The sequence below is a fragment of the Perognathus longimembris genome, chromosome 3, assembly GCF_023159225.1.
Source record: "Perognathus longimembris pacificus isolate PPM17 chromosome 3, ASM2315922v1, whole genome shotgun sequence".
Lineage (NCBI taxonomy): Eukaryota > Metazoa > Chordata > Mammalia > Rodentia > Heteromyidae > Perognathus > Perognathus longimembris.
The window spans coordinates 62333208-62351903 of NC_063163.1; the positions used below are offsets into that span (position 1 = coordinate 62333208).

General features: G+C 38.9%; 1 protein-coding gene across 2 annotated transcripts in view; it reads left to right on the top strand.

Annotated features, from left to right (window-relative positions):
- Micu2 (mitochondrial calcium uptake 2) overlaps positions 1–18411 on the top strand; it is a 94770-nt gene extending 76359 nt beyond the window's left edge. For both annotated transcript variants that reach the window (XM_048341653.1, XM_048341654.1), the window contains 5 exons: positions 7203–7300; positions 10168–10339; positions 14697–14805; positions 15258–15415; positions 17810–18411. In XM_048341653.1, coding sequence (XP_048197610.1) covers positions 7203–7300; positions 10168–10339; positions 14697–14805; positions 15258–15415; positions 17810–17914 — 642 coding nt within the window. In that variant the 3' untranslated portion in view covers positions 17915–18411. The remainder of the gene's footprint in view (positions 1–7202; positions 7301–10167; positions 10340–14696; positions 14806–15257; positions 15416–17809) is intronic.
- Positions 18412–18696: the final 285 nt, after the last annotated feature.

The following is an 18696-nucleotide window of genomic DNA, read 5'->3' on the forward strand; positions in this document are numbered from 1 at the left end:
CCCCACGACCAACAAAACAAAAAGAAAACAAAAGAATTTACTACGCAGGGGCTGGGAACATGGCCTAGTTGTAAGAGTGCTTGACTCATATACATGAAGCCCTGGATTCAATTCCCCAGCACCATTTATATAGAAAACGGCCAGAAGTGGCTCTGTGGCTCAAGTGACAGAGTGCTAGTCTTGAGCAAAAAGAAGCCAGGGACAGTGCTCAGGCCCTGAGTCCAAGGCCCAGGACTGGCAATAAATAAATAAATAAATTGAATAAATAATTGGAAAAAATATTTTAAAAAAATTTTTAAAGGCAGGCTTAAATCTTAATGCATGAATAATTATATTAGCTGATGAGGTCTAAATGTGCCAATTAAAATGCAAAAGTTAAAAAAGAGGGAGTTAAAAAATACAACTCAACTATATGCTACAGAAAACTCACTTCAACTATAGATATAGCCAGGCACCAGTGGCTCACACCTATAATCCTAGCTACTCGGAAGGCTGAGATCTGAGGATTGTGGTTTGAAGCCAGCCCAGGCAGGAAAGTCCTTGAGACTCTTATCTCCATTTTAACACTAAAAATCAGAAAGGGAGCTGTGGCTCAAGTGGAAGAGCACTAGCCTTGAGCACGAATGCTCAGGGATATTTCTCAGGTCCTGAGTTCAAGCACACACATATGCACACAATCTTGTCTGTCTGTGTGTATGTATATGTGTATAAATATATATATGTATATATCTGATATAGGCACCTTAAAAATAAAATGATGATAAAAAGATATATCATGCCCTCCACCCCCTGGGCGAGGAGTTCAGTTCAAAAAAGAAAAAAAGATATGTCATATAGACATTAATTTATTAAAAACATGAGTTCCTGTCTAGTATCAGGTAAAGTTGACCAGATCAAAGGAAATTGCCAGAGGCAGGAAGAGACACCCACCAAGACAACATACCAAATTCTAATTGTGTATACAATGAAACAACAGAGCTTAAGAAACAAGTGGCACCAAAACTGATAGAACTAAAAGGAGACATAGACAAATCTACAATTTTAGCTGGAAATTCCAAAAACTGTTTCAACAATTCATAGAACATCTAGACAGAAAATCAGCAAAGACATGGAGTTCAACAATACCCACAACCAGAAGGACCTAACTGACACTTACAGAACATCCCTCCCAATAACAGAATACCTGTTATTCCCAAGTACCTATAGAACGTACATACTACATCCCAGGCCGTAAAGCAAACCTCATCAAATTTGAAAAAATTGAAATTATACAGAGTATGTTCTCTCATCATGACAGTGTCAAACTAGAAACAAACAGCAGAAAAACAACAAAAAACTCCAAACACTGAGGAACTAAATGTTTAGATAGCCCTTGAGTTCAGAGCAGAGCATTTAGGCCAACCAAAAAAATGCACTTAACCGAACGAAAATAAAAATGCAGTGTGTCAAAATGTGTAGGATACAGCCAAAACTATTGAGAGGAAATTTAGTAGCATGAAATGCCATACTTTCTTGTTTGGGCATGGTGGCATTTACCTGTAATACCAGCTACTCAAGATACAGAGACAGGGAGGATCACATGAAGAGAGGATCAGCACCATTCATCCTGAGTGGGATGTAAATCAAAACCATTGTGGGATATCATGACTCACCCTCCATAGGACTAAACTGTAAGATACTAAGAACGCTAAATGACGCAAGGACAGAGAAAGAGAATCATGCCTCCATTGCTAGTGGGAATATAAAATGACGCCACTCTGAAAAGCAGTACTTTGACTCCTAAGTCTCTGTCCCAGAGAAGTGGACATGTATGACTATACAAAAACTATTCATAAGCCTGGGGATATGGCCTAGTGGCAACAGTGCTTGCATCATATACATGAAGCCCTGGGTTCAATTCCACAGCACCACATATATAGAAAACGGCCAGAAGGGGCGCTGTGGCTCAAGTGTGGCGGAGTGCTAGCGCCTTGAGCAAAAAGAAGACTGGGACAGTGCTCAGGCCCTGAGTCCAAGGCCCAGGACTGGCCAAAAAAAAAAAAAAAACTATTCACAAATGTTTTTAGCACTTTATTTGTAATAGCCCCAAACTGGCAACAATCCAAATGTCCTCAGCAGATAGATGACTAAGCTATGGTAGTTTATATCATGAAGTATTATTCTGCAGTAAAGAGAAACAAGTGATTGGCTGATTGCTGTATCAGCGTGGGTAAATTGAAGCAAAATATCCTGAGCAAAGGTAAAATACCAGATGTTCCATTCTGAGTGATTCCACTTCTATAACATTTTCAAAATAAAAAATTTAAGTACAGATAATTGATTAAGAGTTGTCAAAGATTAAAGACATGGTGGGAGCAATAGACTTGATTATGGCTATTTAAAAAGTATATAAAGGGGGCTGGGAATATGGCCTAGTGGCAAGAGTGCTTGCCTCCTACACATGAAGCTCTCGGTTCGATTCCCCAGCACCACATATATGGAAAATGGCCAGAAGGGGCACTGTGGCTCAGGTGGCAGAGTGCTAGCCTTGAGCAGGAAGAAGCCAGGGATGGTGCTCAGGCCCTGAGTCCAAGGCCCAGGACTGGCCAAAAAAAAAAAAAGTATATAAAGGGCTGGAAATACCTAGTGGCAAGAGTGCTTGCCTCATATACATGAAGCCCTGGGTTGCATTCCCTAGCACCACATATATAGAAAACGTCCAGAAGTGGTGCTGTGGCTCAAGTGGCAGAGTGCTAGCCTTGAGCAAAAAGAAGCCAGGGACAGTGCTCAGGCCCTGAGTCCAAGGCCCAAGACTGGCAAAAAAAAAAAAAAAAAAAGAGTTCTAAAAAGTATATAAGATTTTTGTGATTAAAAAAAAAAAATGTCTTACCAGGCACTGGTGGCTCACGCCTGTAATCCTAACTACTCAGAAGGCTGAGATCTGAGGGTTTCTGTTCAAAGCCATCCTAAACAGAAAAGTCCCTGTGAGACCCTTATCGCCAATTAACCACTTAAAAACTAAAAGTAGTTCTGTAGCTCAAAGTGTTGTAGAGCACTAGCCTTGAGCAAAAAAGAACTCAGGGATACGCTTAGGCCCAGGGTTCAAGCACCATGACCAACTCCCCCACCCCCACCCCACCCCCAAAAAAATTACCTTTTGACAGACAGTTCTGTAATTTGGCAACATGTCACCATTGCAGGAAACTGAGTAAAATGTACAGGGAATCTTTTTGTATTACTGCATTTTTTATGTTTTTTATTTTTTATTTTTTGCCATTCCTGGGCCTTGTCTCAGGGCCTGAGCACTGTCCCTGGCTTCTTTTTGCTCAAGGCTAGCACTCTGCCACTTGAGCCACAGCGCAACTTCTGGCCTCTTCTATATATGTGGTGCTGAGGAGTTGAACCCAGGGCTTCATGTATACGAGGCAAGCACTCTTGCCACTAGGCCATATTCCCAGTCAGTATTAACTGCATTTTTTTGTAATTTTATTTATTTATTTATTTGTTATACCCTCCCTCATAAGTAAATATTAACTGCATTTTTAAATTTTCTTTTTAAGTATATTTTTCTATACAAATACATGGATTATTTCAAAGATTTTTTTGTGACTCATATGGGGTACATTTATTCTTGGGTTATGTATGCATTCCTCTAGGTTGGGCTTTTTGTGCATTTTGCCTAGTTGGTTCTTAATATCACACCTTTTCAAGGTATGGTACCATCTTCCCCTTTTTCCCATGCTCTGCCCTGACCTCTTTGCTCTGGTAGAGTGTGAGAGCAATTCTCCTTGTTGCCTATCCCATCTTATCTGAAACTAATTTATCTTTTTCCCCTCTCCTGCAGGTACTGTATTTTGATCCACTGTACTATAGATGGAAGGGGTAGGGAAAAAGAAGAAGGGAGTTCCACATGGGAGGAAAAGAAAAGGAATTCCCAGTGAGGAAAAAATGTGATGCCCCAACCTTTCAAAGGCACTGTAGCAATGTTTAGAAATATGGGACTCTCCTGTGTCAGAAATTAATGGAAACACAAGAGACACAGGAGATTTCATCAAGGCAATTGACTTTTGCGCAAAAGGGTACAATGCCATTACTCTCCCCAGAGCTAGGCAGGCACACTGGGCTGAGCAATTTGCTAGGCTTTTATCCCAATCCAAACTGTCCCTCTTCCTTGTCAAGGAGTTAAGCTCACAGTCTTAAGTACAATTGATTACCAAGGTTAGAAAGGAGGCCATTCTTTAATTCTCATCAAAGCTTTACTTTTTTTTTCACTTCGCAATTACAGTTTATTATTTTGACTTTCTCAACACAAGATTTATCTCCCTAACATGGCTAACTGGTAAGAAGCAATACAGACAATAGTTACAATTGAAGTGAATGAATAACTAATTCCAAGAAATATCAATACACAATACCAAATACACTTTAGTTTGACAGAAAAGAATGTTTTCTCACAGCAACAACTAGGAAAAAATAATAAATTAGCCCTTGGTGGGGATGGAGAATCTAGATTCTGTTCTGTGACATGAACATGGGCTAGAACATGGATGACTCCACCCCTCCCGTATAGCCCATCTTCTGGGCTTCTCTTATTTCCTCCATTTAACCACAGAGCCCTGGGAGGTTGTAGACCTCAACACTCCCTCACACTGCTTCAGCTTCACCAACCTGCGTAGAAGCTTGAATGGAGGGAAGTTGGAAAGAAGGTTCCACATGACCTTCTTAGAGCTGTCTTCCTATCCATCAGTCTGCTTTTTGCTAAGTTGAATATATTTTTAGTATTATCTTTAAATAGTTGTACAAAGGAGTTGCCTTTCAACAAAGTAGTTTATGAATACAGTGCATCTTGATCAGTGTGTCACCCCTTTCAACATTTTTACCCCTCCTTTTGCCCACCCCTTCCCTTGCTTTTCTTAATTTTGTAATATATACACACACAGTGAATTCTTGACGGCCTTCTCCTCCTCTTCTCCCTTTCATTTATCTACCCCTTGGCCTTAGCCCCATCCCCCAATCACACACCCTTGCAAGTACTGGTTTCCTGGTGCTTATTCTCTGTTGGGCTTTGACTCCATAATTCTAAGGAATTACATTATTTGAGTTCTCCCTAAAGTCTACTATATTTCAATCAATATATTTGTAACCACCTCCATACCACCCAATGTGTTTACTTATAGGTAAATTCTAGCTACCAGATGAGGGAAACCATGCAATCTTTGTTTTTCTGGGTCTGACGATATAATTTTTACCAAGTCTTTCCATTTCCTTATAAATAGTACAATAATGGATTCTAATGGATTAGTAAAATTCCTACATTATATGCATATATACACCTATGTGTGTATATATGCATATATGTCACATTTTCTTCATCCATTCAGGAGCATCTAGGGCAAATTTTATACCTTGACTATGGTAAATAGTGCTTTACTGTAACCTTGCTTGTGCTCTATTGGATAAATGCCCAGAAGTGGAATTTCTGGGTCTACAGGGTAGTTCTATGTTTAGCTTTTTAAGGAACTCCATACTGCTTTCCAGAGTGGCTGAACAAGCTTACATTTTTACAACAGTGTATTAGAGTTACCTTTTGGCTACGTCCTCCCCAGTATTTGTTATTGTTTCTTTCCTGGATAATGGTCATTCTAACTGGGGGGAAATGAATTATCATTGTTGCTTTGATTTGCATTTCCTTTATGGTCAGAGATGTTAAGCATTTCTTCATGTGTCTATTGGCCATTTTTACTTCTAAGAAGTATGTCTTTATGCCCATTTATTGGCTGGGTTGAGGTTTTAGTGTTTCCTCAAAAATTAAGTTATGAAATTTACTTTTAAATAAATTTAAATTTTTAATTTTTGAGCTCTAAGTACATTCTAGATATTAGCCCCTTGTCTGATATATAGCTGGTGAAAAAAAATTTATAAACTTCTCACAATGCGATAATCTTACATCCCACTTCTATTCTGTGAAGCTGGTATAAGGAAAAGATTATGAGGCATGGACCATACCACACCTAGGTTGTCTTTTTTTTTTCTAAATATTTAACGTACATTTATACCTCTCCTTTGTTATTTGGTTACTGCTGGTAATTTTTTTAATGTTTTCATTTTTCTCTAAATTGAAGGAAAAATGTGTGAATCTGTCACTACCTTTAATGAGGACAAACAAATATTTCGCACTGTGTGTGTGTGAATGAGTGTTTGCCGATCCTGGGGCTTGAAGTCAGGGCCTCTGGGCACTGTCCCTAAGCTTTTGTGCTCAAGGCTAGCACTCTACTACTTGAACCACAACTCTACTTCTGGCTTTTTAGTGGTTCATTTGGGCTGAGTCTCACAGATTTTCCTGCCCATACTGTCTTCAAACTGCTGTCCTCAGAGCTTATCCTCCTGAGTAGCAAGAATTACAGGTTACTCAAAGGGTAAGTAACCCTGGCTCTATTTTGCATTTCTAACATTCAGCAAAATCTCAGTCTCCCTGTTCATTAGAAAATACCTAGAGATCACATTTTGAAATAACACTTACTTTACTATTCTCAGCTCTCTATTAGCCCCACCTAAGACTGTTTCCTGCTCAAGTTTATCTTGAGTATTTCTAGTGTTTATTTTTCTCTTGTCTGAGAAAAGATGATATTAGAACACTAATGATTATACAAAGTAGCCATCAGAAGTAATAGCTCCATCTTTGTTTTCTTTTTTGCCAGTCCTGGGGCTTGAACTCAGTGCCTGAGCACTGTCCCTGGCTTCCTTTTGCTCAAGACTAGCACTCTACCACTTGAGCCACAGTGCCACTTCTGGCATTTTCTGTGTATGTGGTGCTGAGGAATCGAACCCAGGGCTTCATGCATGCACCCTACCACTAAGCCACATTCCCAGTCCCCCTTTTCTCTTTTTCTTAACTACAAAAATCATTTCTGGGTATTGTCTCAAGAGTTCCAGTATAGGGGCTGGGAATATGGCCTAGTGGCAAGAGTGCTTGCCTCCTACACATGAAGCTCTCAGTTCGATTCCCCAGCACCACATATATGGAAAACGGCCAGAAGGGGCGCTGTGGCTCAGGTAGCAGAGTGCTAGCCTTGAACAGGAAGAAGCCAGGGATATGGTGCTCAGGCCCTGAGTCCAAGGCCCAGGACTGGCCAAAAAAAAAAAAAAAAAGAGTTCCAGTATACAAGTTCTGTTTTTGTCTTCATGAATAGTTACATAAAATTATTGTGTGCTTTTTTTTATAGGAACCAACAGTGAAAGAATGTGAAATGAATACAACTCTTCAAATGCGTTTCTTTGGGAAAAGAGGAGAAAGGAAACTTCATTATAAAGAATTTCGAAGGTAAATTTAAATATGCTTATTTAGAAGAATTTGATGGGTAGGAAGTGAAAAAACTGAACATATTTCCCAGAACTCCAGACAATAAAAATAAATACTATTTCTGAGTGCTGGTGGCTCATACTTGTAATCCTAGCTACTCAGGAGGCTGAGATGTGAGGATCACATCTCAACACTAGACTAGGCAAGAAAGACCATGAGATTCTTATCTCCAGTTAACCATCAGAAGATCAGAAGTGGTGCTGTGACTCAAAGTGGTAGAGCACCAGCCTTGAGCAGAAAAAAGCTCAGGAACAGCAGTCTAGGCCTTGAGTTCAAGCCCCATGACCGACAAAAATAAAAATAAAAATAAACACGGTTTCTGGATTTGCATAATAGTAATCTCTAAGAACTAAACCTAAGAAACATAAAATTACTATGCTCAAAATAGAAAAAATATTACCTATCTCACAGAATACAATATTCTTTTTAGTAATTTGATATATGTAACTAAGAGACATGTCCTTAGTGTCAATTTGTTGTTAATGTAAAACAAACTACCCAACATTACTTTTGAAAAAGGATCATTTATATTCTAGTGACTCCTTGGGTCCACAGGGTACAGTCTTCCTAAAGCAAGGGCCCTCCCCCCTAGAATTGTCTGATTTTAACTGGGCTTACTCTTATATAAAATCTACTGGTAGGTTGCCTTACAGGTGCCTCTTCTAACATTCCTCATCTGGGAAAAAAGACCTGTTCCATTCTCTGACATAAAGGCTGGCAAACTTTTCTGCAGAGGCCAAACAGTAAATGTGGTCTTTGTAACCACTACACAACTCTACTCTTTTTGTTGTTGTTGTTGTTGTTGTTGTTGTTTGTTTTCTGTGCCAGTCCTGGGGCTTGAACTCAGGGTCTGGGCCCTGTTTCTGAGGTTTTTTTGCTTACCATTAGCACTCTACCCCTAGAGCCACTGCTACATTTATAGCTTTTTTGTATGGGTTTTTGTTGTTGTTGTTGTTGTTGTTGTTTAGGCTGTCCTTAAGAAAGGCCATCAGCAGCTTAAGGGAGCTGAGATATAAGCTGAAAGTGGCTTCGAGCCGAGTCTGACCTTCAGTAAGGATGAAAATGACAAGGGTATTACACAGTATCCACAGTACAGTAGCATCTGCTGTCAGTATCCACAGCACCTTAGCAGCACTGTCAGTGCAACATACCTGGTGGTTTTTTGTTTTACTGTCTTCTGTATCTCTCAGAATGAGGTAGGCATTCTTCCCTTTTACAACTCGTACTAGTAAATATGTATCACACCATTTGATTTCTCTCTCTGTAGCCCATCAAATACTATTAATTCCCTTCTCAAGAATTATCTCTTGGATCTTTCCACTTCTTTCTATCCCCACTTTCTTTTTTTTTTTTTTTTTTTTTTTTTTGGCCAGTTCTGGGCCTTGGACTCAGGGCCTGAGCACCTTCCCTGGCTTCTTCCCGCTCAAGGCTAGCACTCTGCCACCTGAGCCACAGCGCCCCTTCTGGCCGTTTTCCATATATGTGGTGCTGGGGAATCGAACCGAGAGCTTCATGTGTAGGAGGCAAGCACTCTTGCCACTAGGCCATATTCCCAGCCCTCTATCCCCACTTTCATCACCTACTTCACTACTCCAGAAAAGCAGCAATCTCTCACAGGGCTCTTCCCTATTTCTTGTCTTGGCTTCCTCAGTCAACCTACCCAGTCTTAAGACCACTACAAAAAGAACAATTAGCTATGATTTAAAACCAAATACCCAAAGTGTGCATTCACTTGCAAGTAAAGCATTCTACTACGAATCCTAAATAAGAATCAGTTGAATGTCATCTCAGGATATAGTACAAGAAAGCTCAGTTAAAAGACAAAGAATATCAGTAAATCATCTTGCTGATCCATCAATCCACATTTAAAATGCTTCAGATTTTAGATAAAATTCTGCTTTGATCTAAAGAGAAACATGGAATTGAAAAATCTGAGTAGCCTGTACATTAAGAGAATGTTGTGGGTAAGAGACTCTTACCTGTGTGTGGGAAAAATGTAAAGCTTAAAGCAAGTAATTTTTTAACAGTGGCAACTTTTCCCCCACTGACCTGAAATGTACCTCTTTTTACCCCATGGATTTCCACTTAAGCTGTGATATGGCAGATAGAGATCTTTTAACATGAGGAAAAGTGAATAAGGGATCTGCAATGTATTAAAGCTTGTAGAGATTCTAATATTTTCCACATGGTTTATGTTATAAATAAATCAAGTATAATGTTTCTAGATTCTTGTTCAAAGAAAATAAAATTAATCTGATGTCCTTTCAACTTATACCTTTCCCTGAAAGCTGTTGGTGAACAGTTTGATCAGAGTGCCATGTTGTTCTTATAAGGAAGGAATGTTGAGTCATATAGATATAGACTATTATCCAAAAGTTTACAGATTTCTTGGGTAGACCCTAAGCTTTTGATGCAAAGCTATTGATAGCATTTGCCAGTTTTAGTGTCAAAAAAGTGAAAAACTACTAATTATGACTAATAATCTATGAACATGGTTCCCTTCTAAATTTTAAAACTTTCTGACTGTTGATTAGATTTCTATTTTATGAAAATTGCTTTCTGTGGAACTCTATTTTCTATGACTATATCAAAGCTCATCAACATGTAGGTTGCCTGGTAAATCTACACAAACAAATTAAATATGGGAAGTCTCAGATTAAAGCAGGTACTGGAGTTTATCAACTTCTCTATCATTTTTCTCCCATAATCCTTTGGGAATCCCCTATCTTCATTGTGCCCACCATATTAAGAGACTAATAGTGAAATGGTTAGTAATATTAAACTTGAGCACCAGTAGCTACTACTATGTTTTATATTTTAATATTCAGATTTATGGAAAATTTGCAAACAGAGGTTCAAGAAATGGAATTCCTCCAGTTTTCTAAAGGTTTGAATTTCATGAGAAAGGAAGACTTTGCAGAGTGGCTTCTTTTCTTCACTAATAGTGAAAACAAAGATATTTATTGGAAAAATGTAAGAGAGAAGTTGTCAGCAGGAGAGGTAGGTATACCCTTTTCTTATGCATAGGGTAAAGGTGAAATAAATTCAATGTTTTAGATATTTAATTTAACTTCTAAATTAACAAAGACTATGCTATCTTCCTTATGGAAGTATGAAATAAGAGAATTTTTTCCATACACTGTTTTCCTGTAGGTGAACTACTCTCAAAATCAATATAGCAACTATGAATTTGCAATTCTACTAAAGTCAAGAATAAGACAAGAACTCAATAACCTCAAACTTCAGTCCTCCCACTTGTAACTTTGAGTAGCCAGAATTAAAGATGTGAACCACTGTACCTGACTATTTCTAACTTTATATTATATATTGTTCTGAAAATATTTAGAGTGGACCTTTTTTAAAGGTATTCCAAGTGCAAAAGGAAATATGTATAATAGATACCATTTAAAAACACAATAGAGGGAGCTGGGAATATGGCCTAGTGGTAAAGTACTCATCTCCTATACATGAAGCCCTGGATTTGATTCCTGAGCACCACATATATAGAAAAAAGCTGGAAGTGGCACTGGGGCTCAAGTGGCAGAGTGCTAGCCTTGAGCAAAAAGAAGCCAGGGACAGTGCTCAGGCAACAAAAACAAAACAAACAAAACACAATAGAAATATATAACAATTAGAAATAAATATAACAGGCCAAGAGTGATCGTTTATGCCTGTACTCTCAGCTACTAGAGAGGCAGAGGTAAGAAGATTGCAATCCGAAGTCAGCCTACAAAAGTGTAAGACCCTATGATAAAAACACTACAGGCACTGGGTTGGGAATATGGCCTAGTAGCAAGAGTGCTTGCCTCATATACATGAAGCCCTGGGTTCAATTCCTCAGCACCACATATATAGAAAAGGCCAGAAATGGTGCTGTGGCACTGTAGCCTTGAGCAAAAAGAAGCCAGGGACAGTGCTCAGGCCCTGAGTCCAAGCCCCAGGACTGGCAAAAAAAAAAAAAAAAAACCACTACAGTCGGAAGCTCCTATCTGTAATCCTAGCTACTTAACAGGCTGAGATATAAGAATCACAGTTTGAAGCCAGCTCAGGCAGGAAAGTCCATGAGACTCTTATCTCCATTTAAGTATCCAAAGAAAGCCCCACCCCCACCCCAAAAGGCTGTGGCTCAAATGGAGAGAGTGCTAGCCTTGAGCAAAATAACTCAGGAATGATGCCCTGGGCTTGGGTTCAAGCTTCAGGACCAGCACAAAAAAAAAACTCACTACAAGCAAAAGGACTCTGGAAATGGCTCACATGGTAGACCCTCAATTCAGTCCCCATACTGCCAGTAATTAACAACAACAAATGAGGATAGTTAGGCTCTGGTGGCTTATGCTGTAATTCTAGCTACTTAGGATGCTGAGATCTGAGAATCCAGTTTCAAAGCCAGCCCATAGGAAAGTCCATGAGACTCTTATCTCAAGTTAACTACCAAAAAGACAGAAATTCAGGTTTGGTTCAAGAGGTAGAGTACTAGCCTTGAGCACAAAAGCTCAAGGACAGCACCCAGGCCCTCTGGATTCAAGCCTCATGACACCAGGGGAAGAATGAATGAGTGAGAGAAATTTTAAATTTGTATGTATGTGTATATATACATGGACATGTTTATAACCTTGATGGATATAAAGGAAAATGCACTCCTATTTCAATTAAGAGACTCTATTATTGAGTAGGAGGCTCGATATTTTTTTTAAATTGTTCTGCTTTTAATTAGTCCATAAATGTAATGACTGTATTATTCAGAACAGCCCATGTTTTCTGTAGTTACAAACTTAACCATAAAATTCCTTTGGCTAACAACAATGGGTTCTTGTTCAACCGTGCCATATTTCAGTTGTGGGCTCAGGAAAGCACCATCATAGCTGCTTAGGAATCCAAGTCTCTCTACTGCTCTGCCGTCTTGGAGCTCCATCATCTGGTAGAAACACCATCCTCAAAGGCTATGTCAGGAAAACAAGGAATCACATTCCAGGAATTAAGTGTCTTGGCCTGAAACATCACCTGACACTTGGCTGTTGGCCAGACTAATCACATAACACCACCTAAATGTGCAGAGGTGAAGGAGAGTGGTCTTTCCCCTGTGTAGGAGACAGAAAAACCCCCATATGAGTGAGTTCTAATGGGTCTCAATAAAAATGCCATTGAAGGAACATTAGACAGGCCACAGAAGTTAAAATGAAAGGAATGTCAAGATACGAAAGTTATCAAACCTAGGTAACTAAAAGTTTCAGATGTGAATCTGACAGATCAATTGAACAAGAACACAAAGTTCTGAAGTAGACTCATATGCACATGAAAATTTATTATATGCAAAATAGTATTTCAGGTTAGTTAATAAAGTTATTAATAAATGTAAATTTCATTGGTCACTTAGTAGACAAAGTGAGATAACTCTTCCTCATTGCTCTAAAACAATCCATATGGATCAAAACTTAAATCTTAGAGAAAATGAACCTGAGTACATATAAGAAAAACTTGGAAAAAATATCTTAAAGAGAAATAGATATAGATACAGATCTTTAAAAGCAAAACTCAGACGCTTTCAAGCAAAAGTTGTTGAAATGAGTACCTAAAAATTTTGTTGCCTGCCCTCTTCTTCACTTAAAGATATAATCAAAGGCGCACACACACACACACACACACATACACACACACACACACACACAAATAACAAAATTGGGAGTGGGATCTTGGCACCACCCATTTAATACCAGTCTCCTTAATTTATAATTGAACCTCTAAAACAAGAACTTTGAGATTTTTATCTATTTAGTATATGATGAGCTATTAAAAATCACCGTGTTAGCTTGGCACTGGTGGCTCATGCCTAAAATCCTAGCTGCTCAGGAACCTGAGATCTTAGGATCGCAGTATGAAGCCCGCCCAGGCAGGAAAATCCACAAGACTCTTATCTCCAATAAACTAGTCAAAAGAAAAAAAGCTGGGGCTGAGGATATGGCCTAGTGGCAAGAGTGCTTGCCTCCTATACATGAGGCCCTGGGTTCAATTCCCCAGCACCACATATACAGAAAACGGCCAGAAGTGGTGCTGTGGCTCAAGTGGCAGAGTGCTAGCCTTGAGCAAAAAAGAAGCCAGGGACAGTGCTCAGGCCCTGAGTCCAAGCCCCGGGACTGGCCAAATATAAAATAAAGTAAAATAAATAAATAAAATTGAAATAGTAAGTTATAAAAGAAGAAAACTTTAAAAAAAAAGAAAAAGAAAAAAAGCTGGAAGTGGTGCTGTGGCTCAAGTAGTAGAGCACTATCCTTGAGCAAAAGGAAGCTCAGAGACAGCACCCAGTCCCAGAGTTCAAGCTCCAGGAGACTAAAAAAGAAACAAAGAAAGAAAATCAACGTGTTTACAACTGTAAAGTATCTGGAGTCTTACATATTTTTAAGTTGCCTTGTACAATTACATGGCTCCTTACAGAAAATACAGGCCAAAAAAAAAAAAAACCCTCAAAGCCATATTATTTGCATAAGTATCATATTTGTGTCAGCTTTCTTCTTCCCAAGTCCTCTGAGGCTGATGCTGAAAAGCCCAGATGACCTCTAGGATCATCTTGAAGTCAGATGCTCCAAGGTTTGAATACTCATTGCTCTACTTAGTAAACCCTTGGGAAAGTACTTAGATAAGATGTAGGCCATGACTGCACACAGTAAATGGCAGAACTGAATATTTAGCATAATCCATCTCACTCCAAACCCCCCTGCTTTTTTCAATGCTTGTATGCCCTGATCCAACCAAGTACAAGTATACTCAAACAATGTTCATCTCCCGGGCTGCCATAGCAGAACACACATTGAGTAGCTTACACAACAGGAATGTATTTCCTCACCATGCTGGAGGTGGGAAGTCTGAGGCAAGGGGCTAGCTTTTCAGTGACAGGACATTTCCTCACTGTGCCCACTGTGCCCACACACACAGAGAGAGGAAGTAAGCTCTGGTGTCTGTTCCTCCTAACATGGGCCTATAGGATTGACACCTCACCCCTGTGACCTGATTCTACCCTCATTACCTCCTTACAGAGGCAGTTTGGGCATCATATGAATTGGGGGTAGGGATAGAAGTCAGTCTGTAACCCCAGACCATGCCAAGGCCTGCAATGAGCTTCTCTAAGAGACCCCACTGACAGTGTCCTGCCTACACCACTGCACACAGTGGCCCTTCTACATATTTTCTCCTGGTTCCTCCTAAGTTCTGCAACCTATTATTCTCTTATTACTCTATGTGTTGAACTTTTTAGTAGATTTGCTTAGAGAGATCTAAGTTCATAAGCTTTATGATAGAAGACTCACTGTTAAATTTATTCAATTTTAACATGTACAAAATTGTAATAACCCTTTATTTTCATTAGAGCATTAGTTTGGATGAGTTCAAGTCATTTTGTCATTTTACAACTCACTTGGAAGACTTTGCTATCGCCATGCAAATGTTTAGCTTAGCTCATCGCCCTGTTAGGATGGGTAAGTAAAATCATTTAATTTGTGTTAATCTGTAAGCAATTTCAGTCTGTTCTTGAATTAGTACCAACCAAGGAGTCAGCTATCTTTAAAATAATTTGCCTTTTAATTAAATGAGGTTATCACTTACGTAACAGGGGTTGGGTTTGGTGTTGTGTTTTTTTTGTTTTTGGGGTTTTTTTTGCTTTTATTTTCTTATTCTCATTCTGTCTTTCAAAAAGAAAAAGGAAATGTTTAAATATGTCCTTTAAAGTTCTTATTCAATTAAATAGCTCACTTACTCAAAGTTACTCTTGACATTTCTCAACCAAATTTATGATTAGAATGCATTTGCAATGGGTATTCTTGTATTTCACTTCCCAAATAATAAAAATTTAGATTTTATTTTCACAATTAAAATTTAAACCATGTCTAGCCTGGCAGATGGCCTGTTTTATGTTTTATTTCTTTTTTAGCGGAGTTTAAGAGAGCTGTGAAGGTAGCAACAGGACAAGAGCTCTCCAGCAACATTTTGGACACCGTTTTCAAGATCTTTGACTTGGATGGCGATGAATGCCTGAGCCATGGAGAGTTTCTTGGGGTGTTAAAAAACAGAATGCATCGAGGTTTATGGGTAACCAATTTTGAATTTAAAAAAGAACATTATTACCCAGCTCATGCTCTTAATCCTAGCTACTCAAGAGGCTGAGATCTGAGGATCGTAGTTCAAAGCCAGCCTGAGCAGGAAAGTCAATGAGACTCTTCAGTTAAGCACCAAAAAGCCAGCAGTGGAGCTATGGCTGAAGTGGTAAAATGTCTTTGGACAAAAAGCTAAGTAAGGGACAGTGAGTACCCAGACCCTGAGTTCAAGCCTCACGACTGGCCAAAAGAAAAAAGTTATTAGCATGATGTTCATCCTAAATTTTTAGGGCACATATACAAGCTAAATAGAATTTTAATCATTTATAGAAATTATGAGATTATATAAAATGAGATTGTAGCATTTTTCTGTACTTTAAAAAAAATTGGTGCCAGGTACCCAAGGCTCACCCCTATAATCCTAGCTACCCAAGAGACTGAAATCTGAGAATTGTAGTTTGAAGCAAGCCAAGGCAGTAAAGTCTGTGAGGGTTTTTATATCTAATAAACTACCAAAAAGCCCAAAGTAGAGCTGTGGCCCAAGTGGTAGAGGACTAGCCTTGAGTAAAAGAAGCTCAGGTATAATAGCACCCAGGCCCTGAGTTCAAGCCCCAGAACTGCCCCTCCCCCCCAAAAAATGTTAAATTATATAATGTTAACTACTGTTAAATTATAGCCTAGGGGCTGGGAATGTGGCTTAGTGGTAGAGTGCTTGCCTTGCATGCATGAAGCCATGGGTTCAATACCTCAGCACCACATAAACAGAAAAAGCCAGAGTGGCACTGTGGCTCAAATGGTAGAGTGCTAGCCTTGAGCAAAAAGAAGCCAGGGACAGTGTCCAGGCCCTGAGTCCAAGCCCCCAGGACTGGCAAAAAAAAAAAAAAAAAAGATAGCCTAATATTTGGCTTGGGGCTCTGAAGTTAGACATGGCTGAATTCAAATCCTTACCCTACCACTTCTTTTTTTTTTTTTAATACTTATTGTCAAAGTGATGTACAGAAGTGTTACAGTTTCATACGTAATGCAGTGGGAACATTTCTTGTACAATTTGTTACTTCCTCATTTCCCCCCTCCCCTTTTCCCTCTTACCCCACCTATACCACTTCTTAATTTTCTCTCTCTATGTGCAAAGCCACTTCATTTTCTTCAGGTTCCTCATCTCTGGATTATGATCAAACTAACAGGATCTGCCAGACATAATTATTATGAGAAGATACCAATACCTACGACACATCGATGTTAGCTATTCACTCAGATTCACATTTTGATATCTTATCTATGGGGAGAAATCAACCCTAAAATTCTGTTGAGACTAGAATCTACTACAAGTAGATTCCAGTACTAGAAGCACTCTCAGGAAAGAAACATAATAGGTAGGTAGGAAGGAAAAGCAGGATATTAGAGAATGTGCTGCTATTGATCATGAAGGCTAGTCTGTTCATTTACAACTTAGAAAAGTGAGCTCAGCTTCCTCCCACACACACAATTTACAGAAAATTAATATATGTGATTTTTAATACCAAATATACTTGAAAATATAATCTACCCCCTAGTATTTGGGGGAGGGAGGGAGTGTAGAAAGGAAAACAATATTAACAAAGTATACTTGAAATCATGTTTAAAATTGAAGAGAATGACTCTTAATTTTTACTTTTTTAATCAATTATTTTATTAGCATGCTAGTTGTACAAAGGGGCTTTGTTGTAACACTTCCACACAAGGATACAATATATCCCAATCAACCCTGCCCTTTCTATCACCCTCCCTTAGCCTATTGCCCCTTCTTAAAACAGTAACAGTTTTCTTTTTTTTTCTTTTTTTCTTTTTTTTGCCAATCCTGGAACTCAGACTCAAGGCCTGAGCACTGTCCCTGGCTTCTTTTTGCTCAAGGCTAGCACTCTGCCACTTGAGCCACAGTGCCACTTCTGGCCATTTCCTGTATGTGTGGTGCTGGGGAATTGAACCCAGGGCTTCATGTATATGAGGCAAGCACTCTTGCCACTAGGCCATATTCCCAACTCCCTGGCATCTTTTTTCTTTGTATGTGGTACTGACAAATTGAACTCAGGACTTCATGCATGCAAGGCAAGCACTCTTCCATTAAGCCATATTCCCAGCCCCCAGTTTTCATTTTTCTATTTTCATACATACATACAAAGTATACTGACCATATTCATCTTCCTTCACCTATTTCATTATGCCTCCCCCCTCCTGCTGGTGCCCACTTCCCCCAACAGAGCCTGCTTTACTTTCCTGTCACTTTTTTAGTGTGTGTTAATTACAGCAAGGAACCCTGCTGTGGTATTTCAGATCTGCATATATTATATTTTGACCATAATAACCCTCTGTTGCTGTCTCTTCCCTGTTAATTTTAACTTTTGATTAACAGGTACCACAACAACAGAGTGTCCAGGAATACTGGAAATGTGTGAAGAAGGAAAGCATCAAAGGAGTAAAAGAAGTCTGGAAACAAGCTGGAAGAGGCCTTTTTTAAAGAGATAATGACAGAACTTTGGGATTAGTTTTTCATAGTACTAGCAGCTTTTCTTAAATCTTCACTGACTCTCTTTGAATTGTGAAGATGCTTTCTGATTTAATACTCTTGATAAGTTTCCATTAAATATCAATAAAAACAAAAGAGCATATTTGTTTACAAAATAGATTGGATCCTGTCAGATCTATATTGGAAGTCATGTTTTGTGCTTTGGTAAGATGGAAAGCCTAGCTACTCTCTGATTTCTTACATAAGAGCAGATGTGCTTTCTGAAAGGGTAAATAAAGCTTGTGAGAAAAAGCAATTGATTCACAAGGCCAGTGTCAATTCCAGGCATTATATGGGTCTGATAGAATAAATGAAGTTTCAAATTTACATCTGTGCCATCTCAGAATTTCTCATATGTTTTATTGCACTTAATAACTATGCCTTCTTTGTCTTTAATATGTAAGTGTCTATATCTTATCTGGAAGCAAAATAAAGTATTTAAACAGATTCAGAAATACTCATAGCCTTTTTATTTTTAAGTGTAAATGCTTTTTCCCTTTGCCAGTCTTATTGATCTGTGTTCTTAACTAGTCTGAGCTGTTGTGCAGAGGCAGAATGTTTGCCTGGCATGTAGGAAGTCCTTGGGCTCCATCCCCAGCACTGAAAAACACTAGCATAGTTGGGAGAATTGTTGTCTTAAGCTCAGGGTACCATGAGACATATTGAGTTGTTTGAATAAATCTTTGAAATGGCCCTAGATATGAAAATGAGTACAAGGGTACCCCAAGAAACTA